This window comes from Brachyistius frenatus, unplaced genomic scaffold (assembly GCF_029030835.1).
Source record: "Brachyistius frenatus isolate BFR_SWC_R1_liver_20210118 unplaced genomic scaffold, ASM2903083v1 Contig_163, whole genome shotgun sequence".
Classification (NCBI taxonomy): Eukaryota; Metazoa; Chordata; class Actinopteri; family Embiotocidae; genus Brachyistius; species Brachyistius frenatus.
This window is the reverse complement of record NW_027210762.1, coordinates 644,229-671,484: the sequence shown is the minus strand read 5'-3', so window position 1 is coordinate 671,484 and position 27,256 is coordinate 644,229. Positions and strand designations below refer to the sequence as shown.

Sequence of the window (27,256 nt, the reverse complement as noted above, 5' to 3'; positions counted from 1 at the left end):
TAAAAAATGTAGTTTCAGTTTTAATTAAAAAAAATGTCGTTTCAGTTTTAATTTAAAACAATGTCGTTTCAGTTTTAATTAAAAAAAATGTCATTTCAGTTTTAATTCAAAAAAAATGTTTCAGTTTTAATTTTTTTTTAAAATGTCGTTTCAGTTTTAATTTAAAACAAATGTTTCAGTTTTAATTAAAAAAAAATGTCGTTTCAGTTTTAATTTAAAAAAAATTCAGTTTTAATTAAAAAAAATGTCGTTTCAGTTTTAATTTTTTTTAAATGTCGTTTCAGTTTTAATTAAAAAAAAGTTTCAGTTTTAATTAAAAAAAATGTCATTTCAGTTTTAATTAAAAAAAAATGTCATTTCAGTTTTAATTAAAAAAAATGTTGTTTCAGTTTTAATAACTTTTTTTTTGTTAGAAAACAAATTCTTAAATCCCCCAAAATGACCTGTTATTATCTTCTCAATTGTCTCTGTCACTGGTGATATAATTTATTTTAATTGTCCAATTTAAGGTGAATATGTAAATTTTTCTCCCTCATATTTCTCATGCTCATTAAAATATTTTGCCGTTTTACGAGACCTCAAATTAATAAATAAATAAAGAAGAAAAACCGTAGTGCACAAGGAGAGCATTTTTTTTTTTTTTACCATGACACTTTATGAAAATCAATTCCACACAACTTGCCATCGATCATAAATATTTCTCTACAACGTTGTTATACAGGTAAAGTATGAACGACACCCGGGACAGCTGCACGACCACAATCATTCACTTCAATCATTTTTACGCTTCATTTTTCCCCCTAAAAAAAAAAAAAAAGAGATGCTATAATTTATTTTGAATAATCCTAATGCATTCACACATTTAAACTTCCACTCTGTACTCCACATTAGATGCACACGATAATCCAGTCAAGGCCGGTAAGGCAGTAACAACAGTTAAGATGCAGTTTTTGGAGAAAACAAGTTTGGTTTTTTTGGGGGGGGCGGCTCATCAGATTTGGTGATCCACCAATCAATCAAAAACATAAAATAAATCAGGACCGCTTCAGACTCACACTCGCCATCCAATAATGTACTTGTCAAGTGTCTTTTTTTTGTTTTCCTTTTCTATAAGTTTTTGCTCACTTCAGATTCTTCAGGTCAAAAACGTGAAAAATAAGTAAAAACTGCACTCGTTGAAGGAAAAATAAAAGGAGGGGGGGGGAATGAAAATAAAAATAAAAATAGTGACGAGTCCGAAGAGAAGTTTGTTTTTTAGGGTTTTTGTCTCTCAAGTTTAAGTCCGACGAGTTAGTTCTTCAAAAAAAAGAAGAAGAAAAAAAAAAAAGAAAAGGCGACCTTGCAGCCGTCACTTCCTGTCGCCCGTCGCCGACTTCCTGTCGCCCGTCGCCGACTTCCTGCCGAGCTCCCTGGCTCTCTCGGTGGCGACCTCCACGGCGGTCATGGTGGACGCCCGCACGCCGCCCTGCTCCAGCGCGTGAAGCCCGTAGATGGTCGTCCCTCCCGGGGTGCAGACCTCGGAGCGGAGCTGGGCCGGGTGCTTCCCCGAGTCGCGTAGCAACCTCCCGGCGCCCTGCGGGGCGAAGTCAGTGAGTTTATATTAAAAAAAAATAATAATAATAATAATTAAATTAAAATTGCGCACACACACACACACACAGTGTTAACACTGACCAGGACGGTCTGAGCTGCGATGCTGTGGGCCAGAGCGCTCGGCATGCCCATCTTCACGGCTCCTTCTGCCAGCGCTTCGGCGAAAAGATAAACCTGCACACAAAGAAGCACGTCAGAGGAAAAAAAAGTTCAAAAGTACACGATGTAGAGGGTTTGAGAAGAGTTAGGAACTTCATCTATCGCCTACGTTTGTTTTATCTCCATCGTCTGGGTCTCGAAATGTGTGTTTTTTAAATCCTCTTCAGTTTCCTTTTAATTTGTTCTCAGATTTATTCTATTTTATTGGTCTGCTATACAAATAAAATGAGAATTGAACCCTATATTGTCATAATTTGGGGAAATAAAGATCACATCCTCGGGTTTATTCCCTTCCTGTTTGTTGTGACTGAATTATCATAATAATAAATTTTATCTGTAAAGCACATTTCATTTTTCAATTACATGCAGCGTTTCACATAAAAACAGACATTAAAAGAACATAAAAAAAAAAGGAAAGTCTTATTATTGGCCTGTCAATCATCTGTAAAGCAACTTTGAACTGCAGCAAAAATGACTTTTAACTTTGAATAGAAAGTACAAAAATACAAAAAATAAAAAAACACTCACAAAAGCGACTCCGCTGCCGCTGAGGCCCGTGTGGATGTCGATCCAGGCTTCGGGTCCTTCCTCCACCAGACCACAGCGGGTCAGCAGCGACTGGAGCAGAGCGCCGGCCTCCTGGTTGGCGTGGGAACCGCGAGCGAACAGCAGAGCTCCTTCCTGAACCAAACACGGCAGGTTCGGCATCAGACGGATGACGACGGAGTTTTCTGGCAGAAGCTGGAAATCACAATAAATAAGTTTTTTTTTTTTTTTTAAAGAGCGAGAATGAAACGAGGATTTTGAACATTTTACAGCCGCTCAGACTCGTCGTCGCGCGTCACTCGCCTCTTCCAACGTCGCCAGCGTCACTCCCGCCGCCACCGACACCACGATGTGTCTGTCGGTGACGTGCTGCGAGATCTCGCCGAGGACCTTCGGGACCAGGTGAGGTTTGACCGCCACGAAGACCACGTCCGACCCGCACACCACCTCGGCGTTGGAGTGGGTCACGGCGATGCCCGCCTCCTTGTGGGGGGAAAAAAAATAAAATACAGATTCGTCACGCAAAAAAAAACCTGCTTCCTTTGATTTATTTAAGAGCGGAGGAGACGACTACCAGCAGGGGGCACTGTGGTCAAACATTTGTTGATTTTAAATGTGTTATTAATTTATGTTAGTTTTTTTTTTTTTTTAAGCACCTTTTCAAGCATTTAATTGAGGAACAGCGTTTTGTCAGACAGGAGAGGACATCCCATAATTTGGTACTTGAATCTATCGGAATTGAAAATTGAGAAATTTCGGCATCCCCCCCCCCCCCCCCCCTGGATGTTTTCTCTGCTCCGGTTTCAGACTCGTCGATTCATACTTCGGCATGAATGTATTGTGCAACTTGACACTCTTGCAGGTATCCATGGCAACAGAGGAAGGTCAGCATCCATTCAGAGGGGGGGGGGGGGCTGATTTTCCGAACACACACACACACACTAAATAAAAGATGGAGGACGGTACCTGGAAGCGTCCCAGGCTCCTGGAGGAAGGTGCGCTCACTTTGATGTTCACAGGAAGAACATTTCCTGCGATGACAACATGAGTGACACCCATTAACTCCTCCTCCTCCTCCTTCCTGTTTTCAAAAGCTCCCTCCCCCGCCTCCCTCCCCCCCTTTACAGGACTCACCGGACAAGATGCCCTTCGCGATGCCGAAGGCCATGTTCCCGGCGCCGATGAAGCCGATCTTCAGCTGCGAGTCCATCTCGGGGTCCATTTTGATCTGAAACAAAAAAACTAATAAATAAAAAAAATAAGCAGAAGACACGATGAGAGCAGGAACATCAGCGAGTTACGACATCAAAAAAAAAAAAAAACACCACAAACCCAGGACGAGAGCACAAACACCATCAAGACACAATCGCCACGGCAACAACAGCATCACACATATACGTGACGATTTCAGTTTTTAATACTGTAAGAAAGTTAGAAGCTGCAACGATTAGCCGATTAATCGATAATTGACAGCAAATAAAAAACTATTTTAATAACCGAGCGGCCATGTTTGTTATTTTTCAAGCAAAAAAAACCAAAGTAACTTCACTGGTTATTTCTTCTTAGTATTTTTGTTGTTGTAATAAATAAGCGTGAAAAACAAGTGTTTGTCTGACAATTATAGACTAATTAATCATGTAAATAGGCAATTAATAATCAATCATGTGTTCAGAAGATCATCTCTGAATTCAAATGAAAAGCTCTAAAATGTTTTTTTTATTATTATTATCAGGAAACCTGTTTATCAAAATGTATTAATGTGGTTTTAATTTTTGTAGGATTTCAACCTTAAAGCAGAAACATGTGAAAACTGTATGTCACTGAAAAAAATAAAAAAGAGGCTGAACCACTTCGATCTTTACAAATAAGGTCTAATTTTTATATTGACTCAATCAGCTGTTATGATATCGATGAATTGTATAAAACGCTGCATTTTAGTGTCGACTTTTTTCACAGGAAACCGGATTACTGCCAGAAACAGATGACGCTTTTGAATCCTGAGTGACAGCTGGTCAGTAATCAGATTTCCTCCCGTTTAACCAGTTTAACTAAAGAAAAAAGTTCACGGTTTAAAATCAAGATTCCTCGTAACCTGATGATGTTTCAGAAAGCAGGTCGGACGAATTTAAACTGAACGAAGTCGCTTTTAGCTTCTACAAACGTCCGACTGGCACTTTTTACCTGCTGTCTTTCATATTTTAGTAACTAATCAATCAAAACTCGACAACAGATTAAACAATAAAGACTAGAAATAAACCGCAGACTTAGAAATTACTGTAATTTATTACATCCTTATATTGTTAAAGGAACAATTAGTAAATTAATTGATCCAAAGAAAATTAAACAGCAACTATTTTGATAATCGAATATTTTTTTTAATGTAAATAAAAGCTATAAAATTCTCTGATTCCAGCTTCGTTAATGTGAATATTTCTGCTTCCTTTAATCCTTCATGATAATAAAAAAAATTAACATCTTCTGGTTGTTACAAAAACAAGATATTTTAAAGACCAAACAGATGAATGGAGAAAATAATAATCCATAATGAAAATAATAATTATTTGGAGCCTTAATTAGAACATATTTTTTGATCAATTTTAAATGTCATGTTTTTAAATCATCTCGGGAGAGTTTCAGAAATCTGTTTTTTTTCCTGTCGGATCTTAAAAGAGGTCGTCGGTGCTTTTATTTCTTTTCGCTTAAGATTTACTGTAATTTACTGAATATCAGCAACTTTTACAAATTGATTTTTAAGATTTTTTTTTTTTTTTTTTTTTACTTTGTGGTTCAGGAAAGATTTACCTGCAAACGATAAAGCCGCACGATGCTCGATTCACCGAAGCCTCCTCTGGGTTTATCTCGTGTAATTTACAACAGCTGCTCCTGCGTTTATTTACTCGTATGTTTACGAAGATGTTATTTACATAAGGAGCGGAGGAAGCGAGGTCATGAGGAGACTGAAAATCTTGAGACTTGCAGGTCTCAAAACGTATCTTGCAGCTTTTTTTTTCTGCCTCCAGTTATTAGTGTTGTTCTATCCATATTGCTTATTTGGTATTTTAACTCTATTTGTGCTTAATTTGATCTGTTTCTTACGCATCTCATTTATTTTCTATATTTTTTTTAAATGTTCCTTTATATCTGTTTTTATGTGAAACACTTTGCATGTGATTTCTCTTGCTGTGAAGCACTTTGAGCTGCATTTCTTTGCAAGAAAGGTGCTTTACAAATAAAGTTTGTTATTATTATATTATTATATATCATATTAGCCCTGTATTGTTTTAAATCCTGGTGAAAAAATAAATAAAAACAAACATGTAAAATGCATTTTTGGAAACTTGGTTTTGAAAAGTGCTGCATAAAATAAAGATTATAATTATATAACATGGAGAAACAAGCGTCTGATGCAACTCAGCTGCTTTAAATTAAGACTGAAGACTTTTTCTGTTTGCTGCTGAACCAGATTTGAGGATGTCTTAAACTGACACTAACTTTTACTCTATTTTTGTATTTAATGTTTTAATGACCGTTTTTAAACGTCCTTTTCTTTTTGCCTGATGTTTTTGATGGTCTTATGTGAAGCACTTTGATTACAGGACTGTGATTCTGCATTAGTGGGTTGTTGTTTTTTCTGGAGGTACTCCAAAGTAAAAAATAATAATAATATAAATTATGCTTTAAATCCCAGCATGCATCTGGGACCATATTCAGATCTAAAAAAAGAAGACAAGACTCCGGGGGGGGGTCAACCCTACAATCAGATCCAGGTTCTGAGTGCTATTGTCCGGGCAGGGCTGCGGCCAGTGCAGCATTGACGCTTCTCCGTCCGAGTCCTCCGTCACCACCTCCTCCTCCTCCTCCTCCTCGCGGCGGTTCCGGTCGGCGTGGACCGCGGTTCCGACCAGCGGGTGCCTGGACTCCATGATCGCCACCATGGTCTTCTCGTAGCGCCACCAGCCCTGGATCTTAGCCGGGGCCGGCGCGTCGGGCGCCCGCTTGCACTTGTAGTAGGCGCTCTTCAGCAGCTTCCAGCGGAACTTCAGCTGGTCCACGGACCGGTGGTAGCCGGCCGCCGTCATCCGCCGGTGCGCCACCTTGAACAGCTTGTTGTTCCGCACTTTCCTCCCGTCCAAACACTTCTTCATGTCCAGCTCCTTGAGGATCTGGAGGAACAGCTCCGTCTCCTTCACGTCCCAGTTCTGCTTCTTGTTGCCGGAGTCGTCCATTGTTTTTGTCGGCTAGCCTCCGTTAGCTCGACGGCTAGTTAGCATGCCTGCTCCGGTAGATCTTAGCCGTACTTCGGCTACGAGTCGGAAGAAAACCCGGTGTGGGGAAAATGTTAAAATCCTCTATTTTGTATAAAAACCGCTTGATTAAAAGCCCCCACCCGCAACAAACCCCACCCTTTTTGTTTGTTTTGTTTGGTTTTGCTGCCGCATCAAACTAAACGATAGCTCGAAAATAATCCCGGACAGATTAGATTGGAAATACAGCGCACGTGTTTCTTGTTGACGGGTCGATCATAAAGTAACACGGAGTGATTTCAAAAAAACAAAAAACAACAACAAAAAAACAAACACGGTTTAGAGGAACAGCGGCTGAAACGCGGGATTATTTATTCACCTGATGCTTCTCGGATTTTCTGATGTCCGACGTTTTATTTATTTATTTTCAAGCCAACAGTTTGTTCGACTTTTTTTATGTGTCGACCGCGCCGGTGCAGGAAAACAACCGGCTGAGGCGGGAACCGAGAGCGGCGGGGCCGCTTGTTTTAGTTCACTGTACCGCCCGGGCGGCTCCAGCGTCCCACCGTGACGCTCTCCGCCCGCGTTTCTTTACACCGGCGGATAAAACAAACGCGTCACGCCCCTAAAAAAAAAAAAAAAAAAAAATACGAGTAATTCTATTGGCTGCGGCGGCGTCGTGTGGTGCGCGCGCAGACGTGGTGGATAAACACACCAAAGGGGGGAAAAAAAAAAAAACAGCTGTTGTTTAATCAGCTGTTGTTTAATCAGCTGTTGTTTAATCAGCTGTGTGAATGAAAACCGAAGTTCTCTGCGTCCAGGAGCATCCCGCTAAAATAAAACTACAGGCTTTTTAATTCGCAATTCACCTCCAGCCGTGTTTACGCATCTGCAGGTATTTTGTTTATTTACGTGTTTATATTTATTCTAACAAAGTCGAGTGTTTTGATTGTGATGTAAAAACTTCCGTTCAAATGTTTCTCTTTTTTTAATCTCGTTTTACAACAATTAAATACAAAGAAGAAACGTCGCTCCCACGTGGGAAAAAAAAAAAAAAAAAATCTGATTTCGTGGATTATGTTGTTTTCCAGTTTTACACTAATTTTGACGCGTTTTTAAGTAAATATTTTGTATAGAAATTAGTGCATTTAAGGTTGTTGTGTGGTCTCGTGCAGACATGCCTGGACACGCCTGGACAAAGCCTCAGTCTGGTCTTCATTCAAACATTAAATCCAGTTTCTCGTGGTGTCCTGCATATAACTGACCTGTAAAGCTGCTTCTCTGGAGTTTGAAAGATAAAATAAATTTATATGTCAGATGCAGAAAGCTGCAGGTACATAAAAAAAAATCCTTCAAACGTGTGTTCTCTCGATGTCGCCCCCTACTGGCAGCTTCTGGTCTTGCTCCATTTTAAAGTTCCTTTTTTTTGTTCTCTCTCATAGAAAATTACATAGAAAAGTATTTTTTTTTAAGTTATTCCAATATAAAAAATAATAATATATTGCTATTAAGTGAAATTAACTTAAACTACACTGAGATATCAATTGAAAGGGAAATGGGAGAAATCTTGCATCTGGTTGTTTTTAACTTATCGAACTATTTTAATATTAATTACTTTTATTACTTAATTAATTTGGATATTTTGGATTTTATCTGGATCTGGAAAATATGTCATGATGATCATTGAAAGCAAGATTATGAAACATTTTAGAGTAAATCTGTGAATATATTACAACCTCTACTGCAAGTGCTTTTGTTTTTCCAGACACTTTACTTTCTAATTTCTGAGAAGATGATTTGAGATTTGAGATTGGAAAGAAATCGTGTAAGATTCATTATCTTATTCACAAACATGAAGGAAAGACTAAACAGATTTAAGCCGTCTCACATTGGAGGAGAATTTGCGAGATAATCTTTATAACGTAAGGTCCTAGATGGGTTGGAGAATATTTAATTTCTGTAATTTCTCTCAAGAAATCTTGTTTAAAATACTTTAAATAGGAAACAAAGAGATTAAAAAAAAAAAATGCTGAAGGAAAATGTCCAAAATTCAAATTATACTCGAGTCAAGACGACTTCAGAGCAGAGCTACGTATGAATCAATCATCAGGGCTGCAGGAAGGATGGAAAAATATTTTGTTATCATTTTTAAGCAGATATATTTATTATTATTATTCATTTATTTACTTGTAATGTTTGTTTGTGGTGTTGTGATCCAGAGATGATCCACCTCCTGTACGTGTCGCTGGTCGTCGGCCTGCTGGCCTGTCACAGTCCTGCGGTCAGCGGGCTGTTTGAGTGGGTGCGGCGGGTGGAGGCTCCTCCTCCTTCTCCTCCTCCTTCTCCTCCTCCTCCTCCTCCATCAGCGCTTCTCTCGAAGGACGCTCGGTTCGAGATGGCGACCGCCGACGAGAAGTTCCTGGCCGAGGCGAAGCAGATGGAGGTCAGCCCGTTGGACAGCTGTCATCACGGGGTGAGTTCTGGGTCACGTGACAGATTTGAAGGACTTTTACTTTTCGATGTTGGTGAACCGACTGCTGATTGGATGAAAAGAACACGTGACCGCAGCCTGGAAACATCTTTTTCTTTTTTTAAATATCAAACTGGACATCGTAATAATCGTCTCGTTTGTTTTGAATATGTGATGAAAGCGGCCCAAAATGGGGCTCGCGGGCCAAGTTTGGGCCGCACCGACCTCAAGGAGGGGCTACGAGGGCCACAAAGAAGAAAAAATTAAGTCTTTACTTGACAATAATTTCTGCTAAAATAAGATTTAAAATTAGTGTTTTAATTATTCTGAAATGTTATTTTTAGATTTACAATCTTTAAATTTTTCCTGTAAAATATATCACATTTTAATGAAACGTTCATTTTCGGACCCGTGTTTTAGGGTCGGCTCGCCTCCGGATTAAAAATCTTCGCGTTTCCTTTCGCAGGTCGTCGCTCAGCTGAAGTCGAGCTGCGAAAACCTGTCGGAGGAAAATCTGGCGAAGCTCGGCGTGGTTCTGTTCAACTGCCAGGCGGAGATCGAGGGCCGCCGGACCTACGCCTGCACAGACGACATGGTGACGCATCCGTTTCTAAATTACAGTTTGATGTTTGCGGAGTTTCGTTGTTAACCTCCGGTTTGATCTTTTCAGACGATAAAAGAGTGCACGGCCGACATGGATTCGGACACGTGGAACGCGTACCACATCGTGAGCAACCGAGCGCGCTCCGTCTGCTACGCCGCCCGTCAGCAGCTCTTTCGGCGCCGGGCGGAGCGCACGGTCAACGCGCTCATCTCCACGGCGACCAGCCAGCTGGATGCCATGAAAGACCTGCAGGTTTCAGAGTTTGTTTGTTCTTTTTAAAGATCCTGAATCAGATCCTGCTTTCGGAGGTTGTTTTTTTTTTTTTTTTCTTTAACTTTGTTTTAAAAAAATTTTAAAAACCAGGAAGGCCAGCTGGAGCTGAAGGAGTTGACGGCTTCATCACTGGACAAGCTGCTGGAGGGCCACAGTGCCCTGCAGGCCCAGCAGGGGGCGCTGTCCGAGGGCCAGGGCCAGATGGAGAGCTCGCTGAGGGACAACCTGCAGCGTCTGGGGCAGGAGAAGGCGCTCATCGCCTCGGGACAGGAACTGGTGGCTCAGCTCATCCGGGGCATCACCGGGAAGATGGGTGAGAATTATTTAGTTTAATTATCTTAAATAATTAGAGAGGATCTGAGGATATCTATCCGATATTTATTAGTTACGATAAATAGTTGTTCACGAGGAAAGTAAGAAAACAAAATGCCCCATTTTTGCTTAAAATGTCGTTGAAACTACATTTTTATTGGACTAAAATGTTGACAATCGCAAATCATTCAGTCAGTTGTGAAATTGGTTTATTTAATAAAGTTCGGTAACTACCAAACAGCCTGTTTAATGTGCTAATTAATTATTTTTTTAACGTTTATTCTGAACCTTCTAACAAATAATAAAAGTACTGTAAACTGATTTTAATGTGAATTATTATGAAGTAATATTTTTTTCTTTTCTTTTCTTAGACAACGTGAGCGACCGTCTGCAGCTGCAGGGCTCGGAGGTGCAGGACCGCCACCAGGCGATCGTTCAGGACCTCGCCGACGTCCGACACCAAGCGCAGGACATCTACCAAAAAATCGGTAACGAAGCAAACTTCGTCACAAATCTTTTTTTAAAACACATTTTTCTAAACTTTGCAGCTACCGTCAGTTCTGTGTTTGAACATCCGATCAGACCACAGCATGTCGGAGTTCCTGGAGTACCAGGACCGGACCTCGCGGTACTACGTCGACCTGATGAACAAGCTGGAGCGCATGAACGGCACGCTGGGAGTCCTGCTGCGCTACCTGGACGCCACGCAGGGCCGCGTGGACGAGAGGCTGCAGCTGATCCAGGGCTACCTGGGCTGGGCAGGTGAGCCGGGCACACGGGAAAACTCACAACTAAAATTACAATATATTATCTTAACGTCCAACAAATTAATTAATAAATAAACAAACCGAAATCTCATTTGTCGAATTCCATATCTGACGAGCTTTTACTGTTTTAATAACTCGTGTGTGTTCGGAGGCCTGATAAATAAATAAAAACTGGGGAAACAGACGTTTAGGACGGTTGATTCACACAATATGTAAGAAATTCATAAAAAAGATTTTAAAAATTTAAATCTGTGTAGGTCGAATAGAATTAATTTTTACATTCATGTGATTTTTCTTCCAAAAAATTAAAAGAAGGGGAAAAAAAAAAAAAGTGGCACTAATTGGGAAAAAAATGAACTTAGTGAATTTTGCTTTCGGCTAATAATCTGAAAAAAACAACTTCAGACACGTTTGAGTGTAAAAACGTTCTTTAAAAATGGATTCTGCTCATAAACTCTCCTCCTGGCCGCCGACTCCAGATTCAGTTCCTGGAAGAAAAAAAAAAAGAAGCCAAAACGTCCCTGTTGTCGTCCCCCCGTGTGACGTCCCCCCCCCCCCCCGTGTGACGTCCCCGTCTCCTTCCTGCTTCCCGTCGTCTGCAGGTTTGAGTCTGGGCGCCATGTGGACGTGCGTCGCCCACACCGGCTACTTCGTGTTCTGCGCGGTGCTGCAGACGTTCCTGCGCTGTCCCGGTTTCTCCAGAGCGGCGCTGCTCGTCGTCGTTCCTCTGAACGCGGTGGCCGAGGTCCACCAGCAGGCGGCGCTGGACCTGTGCGGCCTCAGCCTGCTGCTGCTGGCGTTGTCTCTGGGTACGAGACCGGCTCGCGAAGGTTTAAAGACGCTGAGACGCGTTTGTCCAACGTTTTTTTTTGTTTTTATTTTGTTTTTACGTCTCTTAACAGGTCACTGGTTTGCGACCGGGCTGGTGGCGTGCGTCCGGGTCGGAAGGAAGCCGGCCGCCCCGCTGCCGATCCCTCCGAGCGTCGTGCCGGCGTCCTCCAGCCGCTCGTATCCTCCATCTTCGACTCCGCAGAAGTGAGTCCGCACAACGCCGCCTAGAAAACAAGATTCTGCTCCAGATTAAAGACGTTTAATTTAGAGAACATGAATCAGAAAATAACCTCATTTAAGTTCCAATGAAAATGTTTTATTTGCACTTCATAATAATTGACCATAAATCAGTTGTCAAAATAGCAACTGATTTCATTTTCTGCTGATCAGCTAAATAATATTGACGTTTCAGCACTTTTAACAGGAAGAAACTTCAGGAAAAAAAAAAAGGTCTGAAAAGACAGAATAACAACATTTAAAGATCCTGGATGGGAGAAACTGATTGGTTTAAAAAAAAAAAAAAAAAAAAAAAAGCACAGGCAGAGAGATCATTGGTTAAATATGGCAACAAGATTATGAATCAATTATTTGATGAAGGAAAATAGAGAAGCAGGAAAATTTAAAAAAAAGTCTCACCTGAAGAGGAAACGTGAGGAAACAGATCTTTTGTATTGAATTTAAGCTTCATTCCCACTTTTTTCTCAAACTGACTTTATAGCACTTGTTTGTTTTTTTTAAATTCGACATCGTTGTGCGACGTCTGTAAATGTTGGATTTGATGTTATTTTAATTTTTGTATTTTTTTGGGCCTCCAGAGATGAACAGAACGACGTCCTGGACGAGCTGTTCGATCAGGACGGCTTCCTGGCAGGTGGGAAAACGTCGGCGGTGCCTTTTTATAACGGTAAAACAAATAACCACATTCTCATGGTGTGTGTGTGTGTGTGTGTGTGTGTGTGTGTGTGTGTGTGTGTGTGTGCGTGTGTGTGTGTGTGTACAGGTGACCTTGGTATATCAGCGGTGTCCCCCCCCCAGAGGAGGTCCGTCCCAGACTCCCGGTTCGCCCCGGTGACCTCGACTCGCCGGGTTATTCTGCCGCCGCGTCTTTCAGCGGTGAGAACATCAAATCAAAGTGTTATTTTTAAGTACTTTTATGAAGTCCGTGACACTTTCTTTTGATTTAAAAAAATATATATATATGTAAATATATATTTTAGGCTCTGATCGACGCCGCCCCTCCACGGACGCTGGGCGGTGCTTTCGACGACTTCCGCTATTTAGCGAACGACTCGCGAAGTGCGAGTCCGACGCCGTCGCTCGTCAGCAACAGGTCCGTGTTTTACACTCCGACGTGAAATACTGACTTTCCCCGTGTAGTTTTTAAAATACTCTGACTTTCCGTCTGAAAAAAGAGTTTCTAAAAATTCCCTGTTTGGGAAAGAGTTTTTAAAATTCCCTGAATTTCCTTACCTGGAAAGGAGTTTCTAAAATTCTCTGACCGGTGGGAAACCTGCAGACTTTCACCGACATCCCACTTTTAAAACATCTGACTTCCTGACTCTGTGTTTTTTCAGCTCCCTGTCGGGCCGCCAGCTTTGCAACGGCATCACAAAAACGGGGAAAGCCTGCAAGAAGCGAGCCGGGTCGGGCCGGGAGTTCTGCCGGGTCCACGAGGGGGGGCACACCTCCTACCTCCGGCCCTGAAACCATCGAGTTTGGTGGAGCCCGCTTAGTCGATATTTTAAAATGTATTTATAACTTTTATTTCCACGTTTTAGTTGCTCATTTTTAAGTAAATAAATTATTTGATCTAATAATCTGTCTATTATAATTTTCATATTTATTAAAACACGCAGGAGTACAAAATACTGATTATTTTTTTATTGAAATCTCTGCTTATGACGTGGCTCTCGAAGGTTCAGGCAGGACACCGAAAGATATTTACAGATATAAAACTTTTTTTTTTTTTTTTTTTTTTTTTGCTCTGTCGATCTGCAGAGTAACAAAACAACATCCAAACCTCCCGACACGTAACATGATCTTTATGTTCACTAAATAAACGTCCAAATCCTTCAATAATGAAGATCATTCAGGAAACAAAAACATAACATTAGAAAAAGGTTTTTTTTTTTATACAAGACGGATATCAGATAAGTGAAATTAGAAGTTGAACCTGCAGCCGATGAAACGATTGAACACGACCGTAGTGAATAAAAACGATATTCTACATTGAGTGGTAGAATAACGCTGACTGTGTTAAACTGCAGACTTTAATTCTAAGAGATATTTGGTTGAGCTCGGTGAAGATCAAACCGTCGGGCTGCTTCGGTTTTTCACCGACCGACGACGACTCCGACAGGACGGAGCGACGGAGCGACGGAGGTTCACTTCCGGGCCGCGTCGTAGTTTTCAACGAACCAATCGCAGGTTTCCTTTAAAGCTGCGAGCGAGAAGAAGCAGATGAGACGAGATGATGTCATTTTAAAAACACACACACACACACACACACACACACACACACACACACACACCAGGTCACCTTGTCTGAAGGGCGTGAACATGAAGTCCGGTCGGTAGCGCCGCAGCTTTGCGTTGCTCGCCGTCTTTTTAAACTGTCCGTCTGCTTTACTGATGTCGTACTGAATAATAATAATAATAATATTAAAAAAAGAGGTCAAGGAAATCAAAAGTAAACAATCGGACGAGTATTAATATGAACAAACCAGTTAATATTAGTTATTAAACTAAATACGGCAAATCTGACTTCAGTTTTTCACGTTGAGAGATTTAATTGTTGCTAAAAAACAACATTATTAATCCCTTTTATTTATTTAAAGAGAGTCGTTTAAAATAAGTTGTTTATTTCCCAACATGTGGAAAAAGTTGATTCTCTGTTTTAGTCTGAATACGGAGTTTAAGAGCTCCGAGACATTAAAGGCAGGAAATCAGTTTTAAAATGTACACAATGAGCTTTTATTAATGTTAATAATAATAATAATAATAATAAAACGATGGAAAGGATACCTCCACCGCTCCGTTAAAGCCCAGCGCCTCGACAACCGCATCCGCCGCCTCCCCGATGGACACTTCGTCTTCCTCTCCGACTGGAACATAAACGAGACAACAAACACGTCGTTCTTCTTCACGTCCTGGAAGAAAAAACAAAAACCCGATCGGCCGTAAATGAGGACTCACCGGAGAGAACGATGGGCTCCACCTCGGGATACTCCCTGAGGACCCAGAGGAAGAGACGGGCCAAGTCCAACGAGTAGATGAACTGCCTCCGGGGGGCGCCGGAGCCCCAGACCACCAGCGGCGTCCCGTCCTCTAACCAGCAGAAGCACAAAGAAGTCAATTATTTCACAAAATTTGGGGTCGAAAAGGAAAGAAAGAAAAAGCTTCGGGGATTCGTGGGTTTGGACTCGACCCGGTTGAGATTTGTAACTTACTTTGAGCTCTGTAGGTTTTGTGTATGAGGCCCGGCAGCACGTGGCCGTCCTCGATGCTGAAGTTGTCGTGAGGGCCGAACACGTTGGTGGGAATCACGGCCGTGTAGCAGCGCCCGTGCTGCTGGAAATACGCCCTACACACACACACACACACACACACACACACACACACACACACACACACACACACACACACACACACACACACACACACACACACACACACACACACACACACACAGATCAGGTGGGACCTGCACGCCGGGGCTGAGCTCTCCTCTGATTGGTCGTTACGCCGGCAGCGACGCAACCAACCAATCAGAGCAGATTCTTTCGAAGCGTCCGCGCACCTGTTGTGAACGTCGATCATCCTCTTGGCGTAGGAATAGCCGAAGTTGGACTCGTGCGGCGGGCCGTCGTGGATCTGCCGCGAGAGACAATGAAAAAGTTTCACGGAGATTTACCGACGAAGCGGAGCAACAAGACGGCGGCGGTTCCTTTTACCATCGTCTCGTCGATCGGGTACGTCGTCTTGTCCGGGAAGACGCAGGTGGACAAGCAGGAGACGACCTTGACGGCGCCGACTTCGTGCGCCGCCTGCAGCACGTTGTCGTTGATGTGGATGTTGTTCCTCTGGAGGGGGGAGGAGGGGAGGGAAGGAGGAGCAGCATCATCATCATCATCATCATCACTAAACTGAACTCCTACTTGTTTCCTCAGAAGAGGAACCGGTCGTACCCAAAAGTCCAGGTTGTACTTCATGTTCTTGAAGAGCCCTCCGACCACGGCGGCCAGGTGGATGACGTGGGTGGGACGGTGCCTCTCGAACGCAGCCCGCGTCTCCTCCATGCTCCTTTTTTTTGGGGGGGGGGGGGAAGAAGAGAAGAGACGCCATTAAGTACCATTAAAAACAACAACAACATGTTTGGGCAGCTGTAATAAACAAATCTCTCACATGAGGTTGGCATCTTTGGAGGAGAGAAATATCCACTCTTCCTCCTCCTTGGCTGCTGTGCTCCCCTCCTCCTCCTCCTCCTCCTCCTCCTCCTTGACCACGTGCTGGATGGCCCTCCCCACCAGGCCGGACCCCCCTGTCACCAACACCCTCATCGGACCGGTGGGATCTCTTAAAACAAGACACATAAAACACAATGAGAGTCTGCAAAAATAAATAAATAAAAATATATATATATATATTAATATGCATTTCTAAAAAATAGCATTTAGCAAGTAAAGCGCATCAAATAACGAGCACTGACGTCATCTTCCTCCATCTCTATTTACTGATAACGTAGTTACATCAACAATAAACCCACGAGGTTATTTATTTGTTTACTTCTCACACGAGCTCATCGTATTAGTTTAAAGTTTGTTTAGCTACCGGCTAACACAGCTGTCCTAGTTGTTGTTGTTGTTGTTGTTGTTGTTATTGTTAATGTAGCGGGACAAACTAAAAACAACGACGACACCGCACGTGAGCTTTTCACTCTTCCGCCAGTGCGATAAAAAAACCAACTTTAAGTCTTTTGGGTGAAACAGGGACGTAAACACAAACCGTCTCTCACCCGTCAGCTGGCAGGCAGGAAGCCGGCGTCAGGTCCGGCAGAGTAAGAGCTCAGCTTCCGGAGAAAACCTTCAGAATAAAAGCTTCTTTTTTTTATTTTTTTTAATTTTTATTAAATGACTGTTGTATTATTTTCACGTTTTAAGTAGTGTTAAGTGTTTAAATTATTCTGAAAGTGTAGTGATCAAAATATAAAGATTCACAATATAATGTTTTTTTTTTAGAGTATTCTGATATCATTTCTAACTTTTACTTTGATGTATAAAAATGACGTGTTCCGGTTGGGTAATTGACGGCAATAAATGTTTTTTTTGTTGTTGTTGCTATTATCATTTTAATTTATTTAACTATTTATATTACATCTGTAGAGTTATATTTTACTATTCCTCTAAACTAATGTTTACTTATAAAAAAATAAAAATAAATAAAAGTGCACTGCTCTGCTTGGTGTTTAAGTCACATATGCATGACACTAAAGCCATAAACTCACTGGAGTTGAATTAAAAAAATATATCTTTTAAAACTAGTGACCGTTTCTAACTTGAACTTAAAAAAAAGAGAAAGAAATTGGATAGTTGCTGTTTTCACTTTTCACTCTGAAGTAAACAGGATAAATAAACAACCTGAAGAATGTGTTTCTGCTGCTGACTTTTACTTTGTTCAGCTGTTTTGAGTGTTTCACTTCAGCTTAAAAAGTGCATTTCAAGATAGTTATGCAACAATATTGAAAAAAAGAAAACACAAAAAAACAGTAAAAGGAGTAAAACGTTTTTTTTTTCTTCAAAGCAAAAATCCTATTGTTGCCCAATTACATTAATTTCGCTATTTTTTTTATTTTTATTAATTCTTTGTGTGTAAATTAACACACGGTCTGATCGATAACTCAATTAAAAACAATCCAACTTTTTCAGTAATTATTTAAACAGTTAAATCTATTATTTCAGTGCAAAAAGCAGATAAAATATACTTCTTTGATCAGCACAGAAAATAAAAGGCTTCACATATTGTTTTGTGGATGTTTAAATTTTAGTTTTATTTATTTGAAGTGATCCTCCCATCCTCCTCCTCCTTCTCCTCCTCCTCCTCCTCCTCCGTCTACTGAGGTGACGAGAACCTGCCGAGGAAGAGGATGGACTTGGTCTTGTTGTGCCTGATGAAGAAGAGGAAGGGGTGATCGGCCATGAAGTGCTCCTCCCTCATCATGCAGAGCATCACCATGCCGGCGGTGGCCGCCGCCGCCTCCGTGCCCTCCTCGTTCACCTCCACGAAGGCCTTGTGGGCCACCGTAGACAGGGAGAGCCCCCCCTCACCGTTCATGCCCGACAGGTCGGCCTTCGACCCGCAGAACACGTCCGTCATGCCCAGCTTCGCCAGAGGCTCGTTCAGCTCGTAGTCCTCCTCCAGCTTGAACTTGGGCAGGTGGACGAGGACCTCCGAGTGGACGTCCATGTTTTCCCTGTTGGTCCATTTGTCCAGCCTCTCCGGCGTCAGCTCGCTCTCCAGCTGCAGTCAGAGTTCATCGTTTTATTAGGATTCACAGCACATTTCAAAACAGTCAAAACAAAGAGTTTATTTCCTAAGTTAAACTCCAGCTTTGTGTTCGGAGACTCTTAATCGTAATATTTTTGGTGTTCGTTCGCTGAGTGTTGAGGAAGCACGATTCAACACGACTTAGCATTTCCCAGCATGCCTTAGTTATTTCTTTGTAACTTTTGAGAATAAAGTGACCAAATTAAATCGAAGTGACGGGCAGAAATTATATTTTAGTTTTGTTAAAACATGCTGTTTATTAATATTTCAATGGAGACATATGATAAATAAAATAGGGCATTCAAAACCATGAGTGTACGAGGTAGGAACGTAATATATAAACCACTCACAGTTAAACTTTACATTCATGTAACATTAATTATTGCATATTTTTGTTAAACATAAATTTGAGATGAACATGTTGTCAGATTTACCTAAATACTTTTCACTGTGATGAAATTATACCTCCATGAATGTCAAATAATTCTTGTGTTTGACTGTAAACAAAATGAAAAAGTTCAACTGAAGGTTAAAGTAAAGTTTGACTCCCGAGTTTTAACCCCCAAAGAGTTCAAAGTTCAACTCCTGAAAAGTGTTAAAAGATCGACTCCTAGAAAAGAGTGAATTCGCCGGTTTCACATGTAACAAAGCAAAAAGAGTTGATTTGAACTCAGAGAGTTTATTCCAAAGATGTGAATTTTTCTTGGTGTTTCTTCGGCGTACCTTCATCAGAGGGTCGGAGCCGTCGGCCGACTCCTCGGGCAGCAGGACGAACATGCTGAGCTCCTCGTTGACGTACGGCAGCTCCAGGATCTGCAGGCCGAGGTCGGGGACGTAGTTGTAGGGCAGCTTCTTCATCTGGTACATCATCTGGACCAGCTTGGTCTTGTTCTGAACACAAAAAAAAAAAAAATGAATGTGATCGTGTTTTGTGGAGTTTATTTTTTCTCTACTTGTTGTTTTAGTTTTTTACCTGGTTGAGTTTAAAGGGCATCTCTTTGGTGTTGGCCACATTGAAGCGGTTCATCCAGTTTCCCTTGAAGTAGATGGCGTTGACCAGAGCCAGTCTCGTCATGGTGCTGACCGTTCCCGGCTTCAGGAGGTCTTTTATCTTATCTTAAAAAAAAGGGAAAATAAAGCACATTTCTTTCCAACCGTGACTCAGAGGATTGCTCTTCGTAAAATCCTGCACTCGCTTCGTATCCTGACTTTCTGTCTGCTGCTCCACCCAGCTGTTGATCTCCACTCGGCACGCCTCCGGAGCGCCCGCGAAGTCCACGGCCTTCAGGTCGGCGCCGTAGTGCTTCTGTGTGGCTTCCAGGAATTGCTTGGCAGAAAAAGCAGATCGCGACTCGTTAAATACGGTTTTTAATCCAATCAGAATATCGGATCAGTGGATACGTGTGATTTGTAAGAAACTCACCGGGAGGAAGCGGGCGGTGTTTTCTCCGTAAAGACGGTTGGCCAGTTTCAGGATGTACGACGCAGACGGGGAGTTGATGTCGGCGTTCAGTGCCTGGAAGTCTGCGTGGACGCATTTGACCAAGTCGAACGAGAGCGCCTGGGGGGACATTTTTTTTTAAAATGACATGACTTAATAAAAATGTAAAAAAAAAATCTCTTAAATACAATAATAAATCATGACAAGCGGTGAAAATGAGGCAGAAAAGGAAAACACGCTGAGTTTAAGATTAACGTTTGGTAGTTAAAGTTATTATAAAATTTGTAGGTTATATGATGTCCCTTCTATGCTGTGTCTGATTTAAAGGTTTTATGCATTGATTTCCATTATAATTGTTATATAATGTTTATGTGTTTTATATTTACTTCTTTTTTCCATTTTTATGTATGTTATCAGTATTTTGTAAATACCTGTTTAGTCTTGTTGTTTTAATGTTAATATTAAATGTGAACAGGTCTGTTCTTTCTCTTTGTTCAAGTTTCAGCAAAAACCTTTCTGCTAAATTCAGTCAGATTTTTTTGGGGGGCTGAATGGGAACAAATCTTTGCAGCAAATTTTCTAAAATCTTTTTTTTTTAAAAAGCCTTCATTAAAGCTCGCAGGCTTTTATAGCAAAGAAAAGACGTCTCCGAAAAATCATATAAAGGATGTGATGTTCGTGTGTTCACATACTTCTTACCATGAAGTGTATTTCTGTTGCAGTTATTTTGTGCATTCATAGAGTTAATAATTCCCTCATTTATCAGCCTGCAGATGAAAAGCAGATACAAAAAAAAAAGCTGGTACACTTCCAACCAGAAAGTCATTAATCAAAGTGAAATTAAAAAAAAAGGTGGAACAAAGTAGAAAATATCTGGATTCAAAACCTTTTCAGAAGCAAACCGGTCCCACGAAGTGAAACCTGTGTTCTGCTTTACTTCTTCTTTTTTTTTTTTTTTTAAAGCTAACAATACACATCTTGTTCCCGGAGGTCAAAGTACAAAGGTGACACTTCCTGTATGCCCCTCCCTAAACACACACACACACACCTGGGTTCATACAGGTGAGCCTCAGACCGACTTGCTTTCCTTGATATACTTTTTCTGAAGTTGCCGACCTGAGTCATCTGGGCGGCGGTGTCTCCTCTCGCCCCGAGGTAGACCATCGCCATGGCCGAGCTGATGCTGAGCGGGGAGACGAAGATGTTCCCGCCCGGGTTGGCTCGGCTCAGACTGCGGTGCAGCTCCAAGGCGAAACCCGTGTTTGCGCTGCTGATGGCGGCCATGACGGATGATTTACAAGTTTTCCTGTAATGTGCAAAAAAACAAAACAACAACAACATTTAAAACCAATAGTTGATTTGATGGTAAATACAAGAAACTTTGAAAATTATAATAAATAATAATAATAATTAAAACAGCATTTTGCTAAATGTTGAAATAATAAAACTATCGAACCAATTATTATATTTAATATTATATAATACTAAAATTAATACCAAAATATTAGAGTAAAATAATTAAGTTTTTCTTCCTCTTTTCTCTCCAGTTTAAACTTTATATCCAGCTTTACTATGAATACATCTAGTCATCACTAGATGTATTAAGAGCAATTCGGTTCTCTCTGAACCCAAAGGTAATTTCTTTGACGTACAAAGACCAACAACTTATCATTATTAAAAAAAAATTATCATGTTTTTACAGACTAAATTGTTTCTGTGCTGCAGTGATTCGGTATATTTGGAAAGTGAATCTGGTGCGTTCAGGGTCCTCACACGTACAGTAAGTCCTGCTGCTGGGTTGTACAGAAATATGAATTATTATATAATAATATATCAATCAGAGGGACCAAACCAGCACTTCTACTTTAATAATATAATTACATTTAGCTGACAATTACTATGTACTTTTACTTTAGTCAGGTTTCTAATGCAGGACTATGGAATATTTTTACTTTGCTGTATTTGGTACTTTAATTAAAGGATCTAAATACTGGTTAACACCCACACCCACCCACACCCACCCACACCATGGCAGGATGGAGCTGTACTACAGGAATAAAGGAATAACAGCTGTTATTTTTTACCTTGATCTTCCTGCTGCACTCAGCGTGAGACAAAATGAAAATAAAAAGTGAAAGTCGGAGTGATACTTCCCTAAATTCACCACCTGAACCGCGGTTGAAGTCGCAGCTCTTTTACTGACGTTGTTGACTTGACTGAAAACTGCTGGAGGGACACGTGACTGCTCAATAGCACGGAAATGGGAGGGAGGGAGGGAGAGGGGAGAGATGGGGGGGAGGTGTGCAGAGCTCCCAGCTGTGCTGCGTCGCAACAAACTGCGCAGTGAACGCATTTTTTAACGTTTGTAATACGTTTGTTGAATTTATTTATTTTTTTTTTAATTTTCCTATCCAAAGAAAGCAACTTGGATGGGGGCGGGGGGCGTGGCCAGGTGTTCAGAGTCCAAAATTCCTCCAGGCAGAGCCCCGCCCACTTTATAAGAAAGATCAAAAATCAATTTTGTGAGTAAAAATATACGAACGGGTATTAATTTATTTGGATTGAAAAAAAATAAATGATCCTTTCTGCAGTTTTGTTGGTTTTAGTCACAGATTTGTGAATTCTGCAAATCAGCCTCTTATAATGTTACGCAAGAAGTTTTCATGCTGCTGTCACGAAGCCTCAAGTTCAGAAGACATGGAGGGAATTTAACAAATGACACAATAATAACTCGTGGATTTTTTTTTTACTGACTTTGTATTTTATGAGGAAAATTAAATGGAGTCTAAAGAACCTCCTGGTGGCTCTCGGTGGTATTGCAGTTTAAGGCCGCATCCACTTTTTATATAGTCTATGCTTGTACGGCTAAAACATTAAAATTACACTTTTACATATCTATACAACAATAAATATAATCCAGTTATCCACTTTATATCATGTTAGTTTTGAGGCTTTAAGTACATTTTATTGCTAATTACTTATAATTATTTCTACAGTGTCAGATATTATAGTTTTCCAACGTTTATTTTTACCAAAAATATGAGAAGCAAAACTATTTTTTTTCTTTTTTAGCCTAAAACAAGGTAAAAAAAAAAAAAAAAACGTGTTTCTGCTTTCTTTATGATAACATTTAAAAAAATAAATAATTATTTTTATGAGAGTATTTGGGCGTGTGGAGCTAATTTAACCGGCCTTCAGCCTCACAGCGATCAGACGTTAAACTCTTTCGAAACACGTCGTGTGTGGAAAGGTGCGTCTGTGTGATTTACGACGCAGACGTTACGTCCTGTCTCCACCTGTCTCCACCTGTTACTGTGCCGCCGTGGCAACCGGTGAAACACGATAAACATCTCTGATTCACGGCTGCCGCCCTCCTTCTTCCTCGTACGCAGCCTTTGAGAAGTTTTTTTTTTTTTTTGTAACCGACTTCAAAACTGTTCAAGAAATGTATTATTTTCTTTACCCTTATTGTGCTGTCGTTCTTTCTCATCTTCCTCACCTGTTCACCTGTGCCACGCCCACTCACCCACCCACCCCCCACCTGCATAAAACTTCATCATCCTGTTTTAGCCCGAGATTCATTTCTGCGTACCTGATTCCTGTTCTACCTGCTCGTCCGCCGAAGTTTATTTTTGAATTTGGAAATGAAAACTCTTCAACCATTCCTCCTGACAGCATCAGTGAGTAAATCATTTTCCTTAAACCATGTTCACGTGTTTATTTTCCCACCGTACGGCCGTTGGACACAAGCCATCGTTGAGTTTAATTTTGTGCTTGAAACTGGGGACCACGGGGAAAAAAACACGATTTCTGTGTAAAATAATATATTTTAGTATTAGTGTGCATAAAAAAAACCCAGATATATAAAATCTGTATTAAAATATATAAATGTTCATATTTGGTTGTTTCAGGGGTTTAAAGTAAACATTTAAAAGGGAGCACAAGAGGTGACTTAACTTCCAACTTCCACTAGAGGGAGCTAGAGTGGCGTGGTTTGTTTCCTCAGTGCACACAATCATACATCAGAATATTATAAAAACCATCCTACAGTCCCACAGACAAAACGAAATATTTAACTTTTATTTTTCAAGCTTTTGCAGATGTGAACGCTTATAAAGCTTTAAATTTCCATTTTTAAGTAAATGCATATTTGAGGGAAACTCACATGGCAGCCTTTGCTTGACGATTTTTTTTCAAGGTGAAGTCAAAGTGAAATTTAGACTTGATCAATAAAAACATAGTAAAATCAAAAGCAAAATGGAAGCTAACACAAAAGAGCAGTAAATAAAAACTTCTGTCGTAGTTAAAGTGGGAAAGCCACAGAAAAATAAATAGGTTTTTAAACAGCTGACAACCTTAATACGAAGGTTGTTTGGAGAGCTGCAGGTTCGTCATGTTGGATCCGAAGAAAGTCAATGAAACAGGTCTGAAAAAGTGCAATAGCTTTTATTGAGCCTAATTATATCACAACACTTAAAATGAAAATCTACATTTCCCCTTAAGTACCTTTCAAGTAGTCACAAATACTAAATAAACTGATATTTTCCTCAGATGTAAAAAAAGAAAAGAAGAAGAATAGTGAAATCTGGACTTACATTTGCCGGGAAACACACCTGAAAATGAATGATTATGATGCTCATTAAGTAATAAACTTAAAAGGTGATAATATCTTACAGTAGTTCTGCTGCCCCCAAGTGGCCACTTACAGTTACTGGCAGGTTTAAGGGGAGTTTATTTAAATATGCCCATTATTACTTAATTAGAAGCTTTATAAGTGATGAACACACTCCTCAACAGCTACAGAAGACATTACACACCTGTTTTGAAAGATATGTTGTGTTTCCCACAGCTACTAAATTGATTTTAAAAAAAGAAAATAAAAAAGTAAAAAAACAGAGCGCTGCCCCTTTAAATTGTATTTCTTGTACTTTTGAATTGTACGGACTTTTTCTTTCGCTGACCCAGATCGTAAACGGTGGGACGCTTCACTCAATATGTTCAATATGTTATGGGGGAGGGGGGGGGTCAGCTGGCAGAGTATCAGAGTAACACCTCATCGATGTTAATTCGACTCATTTACGAGTGAGACAAAAGCGGACCAGTGCAGTGTGTGTGTGTGTGTGTGTGTGTGTGTGTGTGTATTTCAAATTGTTTAACTTACTTTTACCTTCGTCCTTCAAACCGAGGACACGCGTAACGCTGCGAAACAGTTTTAAACTCTCAGGAACTACGGCTTAAACGATCTGGTTCTCCCGGAGCACAAATTACAAAACAAATAAGAGGCCCGGATCCCTTAAACCCGGGACAATCGACAAACAAACAAGAGGCAACGATGAGCTGTTTGTTCCACAACAATGTGGGATGTCGGTGCAAAGCCGAGGTCTCGCAGCTTACCGACAAACGTTTATGAGACTTCAAATGTAACTCGATCCCGGCGCTGTCCTCGGCAGACCCGACTTCTTGGGTCGGAGCCAAAGGTCGCACCTTCGGCTTTTTGAAGCTAAATCAAAGCAGCAGTTTCGGGAAGTTCAGTTGCTTTCTTTTTTTTTTTTCTCGAACAAAAACGTTGACAAAACGAAAGTGTCCGAGAGCTGCGATCAACATTTATTCACATAGCTGAGCTCCACCCAAACCAGCCGAATAAGCTTCTTTTAGGTGAAAAACAACAACAAAAAGTGTCAAATAAAGACGTCGAATATAAGATTTAACTCAAATCGGCCGTTTCTTTCCAACTCAGCGAGAGAGCCCTTTGCCGCACGTTGCAGGTTCTCGTCGGTTAACGTCCTCTGATCTCTGTGTGTCAGTCGCACCGCTTCAACGCCGTTGTTCTTTCGGACCGGTTCAAATAAATGAATAAATCAAAAAAGTTTAAATGGATTGCCAAAGTTAATGTTACGCTTTCCCTCGTCACCTCATTGCTGCTTTTTTTGCTCGTCCGCTGTCGGCCGCTCGGTAGTTAAGGGGCGCAACGGGCGGTTGTTTCTATATCTGACCGAATATATGCTGAATAGTTGATACGGCACTTTTAGCTGCACAGTCACGATACTGACCTACATCGGTCTCCCCAATTAATCCCCCCCCCCTTGGATGCAATTAAATAAGGTGCGACATATTTGATACAGATTCTGGAGCGATTCAGCATTCAGCTGCCCCGGCTTTAACCCGGCAGACGGCAAACACCGTGTCCCAGATCTTTTCTTGCGTGTTCGCTCAGATTTCGCTAATCGCTCCGTCCAAGAGCTTGTTTGAAATTACACGCTCCGATGTGCAGGATTGCATCTGATGTCGCCACCACAGAATATATATAAATACATATATATATATATCTTAGATGGAAGTTATCTCAGTGCAGTGAAACCACTTTGTGTCCAGTAGGTTTTCTATGATTCAGTGGAGCCTCTTCCCCTTAATGAAATATATATCAAACATAATAATGTGCCAAAAATTTAAAGATATAAACTCTGTATTTGCTAGTTTTTATTATTTAAGAGGTTGTGTACAGAATGTCTTCTCTTTACCAGTTTAGAAAGAACATTTTCACTTTTCTGCTGTGAAAGCAGGTAATCATAAAAAAAAAAAAAAAAAAAAAAAGGTCAACTGAAACTAAACTTTAACCTTTAAGCTGTCCAAGGTGGCACTTTCACCGACGCCATCTTTCTATTTTGCAGCTAAATAGTGACCATATTTGGACTACACCCCTGAAAAAAGGTGGGGCTAATGACACCATTATGACATTTATTGACTTTATATTTTATGAGAAGTTGAATGGGAGTCTATGGAGCAAAAGGCTTTTTTTGGAGCCCACCCCTAGTGGCACTCGGGGGTATTGCACTTTTAAGGCACTTCTGTGTTGGCCTCACTTTTTGGACCCGGAAGCTACGTCCACTTTTATATACAGACTATAAATGTGACCCACAAGGAAAAACACTCAGTGCTAATTAATTTTAAAAAAACAAAAACATAATGGACACAAAAACATTGTTTGCAAAAACTATTGCTTTATGTAATGTTAACAAAAGTTGAATTCTGGTCTATTTATTAACCCCTCCATCACTGTAACCGGGCAGCTCGACCAAAAAATAAATAAGCATTTCTAGCTTTGTAGACATGAGGTAATGGCGGTGTACAACACCGAACCATCAGCATGCCGAGCGTCATCGTGCGCCCGACGCAGCTGTGACCTTGTCCGGGATCACCGAGGAATCTGCCCTCCTGATTGAGATTCCACGTAGAAGATTAAGCGCCGGCCTCCCGTGAAATCTGTGTCAAGTGTGCGGTTTCTTTTTTCTTTTTGTTCTTTTTGTTTCGAGCGGGTCGGCGGCTCGAAAGATTTACACTTCGTGGCCATGTCAGATCATGGCGATTGGCATATATACCTTTTAAAACTGTACCGCAAACCATACCAGACAGTTTACGAAGCGTTATTAGTCTGGAAATACCTCGCCGTAAACGCCGCCCTTAAAAAGTGACCCG

At 40.9% G+C, this 27,256-nt stretch overlaps 4 protein-coding genes across 7 annotated transcripts; 1 reads left to right on the top strand and 3 right to left on the bottom strand.

The window, feature by feature from the left end:
* Window positions 1-643: 643 nt before the first annotated feature.
* Window positions 644-7,010, bottom strand: pycr3 (pyrroline-5-carboxylate reductase 3). 2 transcript variants are annotated; one of them, XM_069716824.1, is made up of 7 exons: window positions 6,054-7,010; window positions 3,433-3,526; window positions 3,265-3,329; window positions 2,602-2,781; window positions 2,281-2,493; window positions 1,675-1,767; window positions 644-1,573 (listed from the first exon to the last, which is right to left on the bottom strand). In XM_069716824.1, exons 1-7 carry the CDS (start codon window positions 6,522-6,524, stop codon window positions 1,349-1,351), a joined length of 1,341 nt encoding a protein of 446 aa, XP_069572925.1. In that variant the 5' UTR covers window positions 6,525-7,010; the 3' UTR covers window positions 644-1,348. The 2 variants fall into 2 exon arrangements, with proteins under 2 accessions (XP_069572925.1, XP_069572926.1); XM_069716825.1 differs by having other exon boundaries at window positions 6,922-7,010.
* Window positions 6,298-13,659, top strand: bmb (brambleberry). 3 transcript variants are annotated; one of them, XM_069716818.1, is made up of 13 exons: window positions 6,298-6,383; window positions 8,762-9,015; window positions 9,479-9,607; window positions 9,683-9,868; window positions 9,980-10,202; window positions 10,573-10,689; window positions 10,784-10,963; window positions 11,571-11,777; window positions 11,871-12,003; window positions 12,615-12,670; window positions 12,800-12,912; window positions 13,017-13,129; window positions 13,374-13,659. In XM_069716818.1, exons 2-13 carry the CDS (start codon window positions 8,764-8,766, stop codon window positions 13,501-13,503), a joined length of 1,839 nt encoding a protein of 612 aa, XP_069572919.1. In that variant the 5' UTR covers window positions 6,298-6,383; window positions 8,762-8,763; the 3' UTR covers window positions 13,504-13,659. The 3 variants fall into 3 exon arrangements, with proteins under 3 accessions (XP_069572919.1, XP_069572917.1, XP_069572918.1); XM_069716816.1 differs by having other exon boundaries at window positions 6,376-6,625; XM_069716817.1 differs by lacking the exon at window positions 6,298-6,383 and adding an exon at window positions 7,094-7,437.
* LOC138631696 (GDP-L-fucose synthase-like) lies at window positions 13,643-16,730 on the bottom strand. The gene is made up of 10 exons (XM_069716827.1): window positions 16,630-16,730; window positions 16,204-16,374; window positions 15,987-16,101; window positions 15,753-15,881; window positions 15,599-15,672; window positions 15,249-15,382; window positions 14,995-15,126; window positions 14,824-14,903; window positions 14,339-14,438; window positions 13,643-14,239 (listed from the first exon to the last, which is right to left on the bottom strand). The coding sequence occupies exons 2-10, from the start codon at window positions 16,356-16,358 to the stop codon at window positions 14,184-14,186; spliced, it is 975 nt and encodes a 324-aa protein (XP_069572928.1). The 5' UTR covers window positions 16,359-16,374; window positions 16,630-16,730; the 3' UTR covers window positions 13,643-14,183.
* Window positions 16,731-17,837: 1,107 nt separating this feature from the next.
* LOC138631707 (leukocyte elastase inhibitor-like) lies at window positions 17,838-22,009 on the bottom strand. The gene is made up of 7 exons (XM_069716842.1): window positions 21,868-22,009; window positions 20,900-21,089; window positions 19,766-19,903; window positions 19,552-19,669; window positions 19,316-19,458; window positions 19,066-19,233; window positions 17,838-18,315 (listed from the first exon to the last, which is right to left on the bottom strand). Exons 2-7 carry the CDS (start codon window positions 21,065-21,067, stop codon window positions 17,908-17,910), a joined length of 1,143 nt encoding a protein of 380 aa, XP_069572943.1. The 5' UTR covers window positions 21,068-21,089; window positions 21,868-22,009; the 3' UTR covers window positions 17,838-17,907.
* Window positions 22,010-27,256: the final 5,247 nt, after the last annotated feature.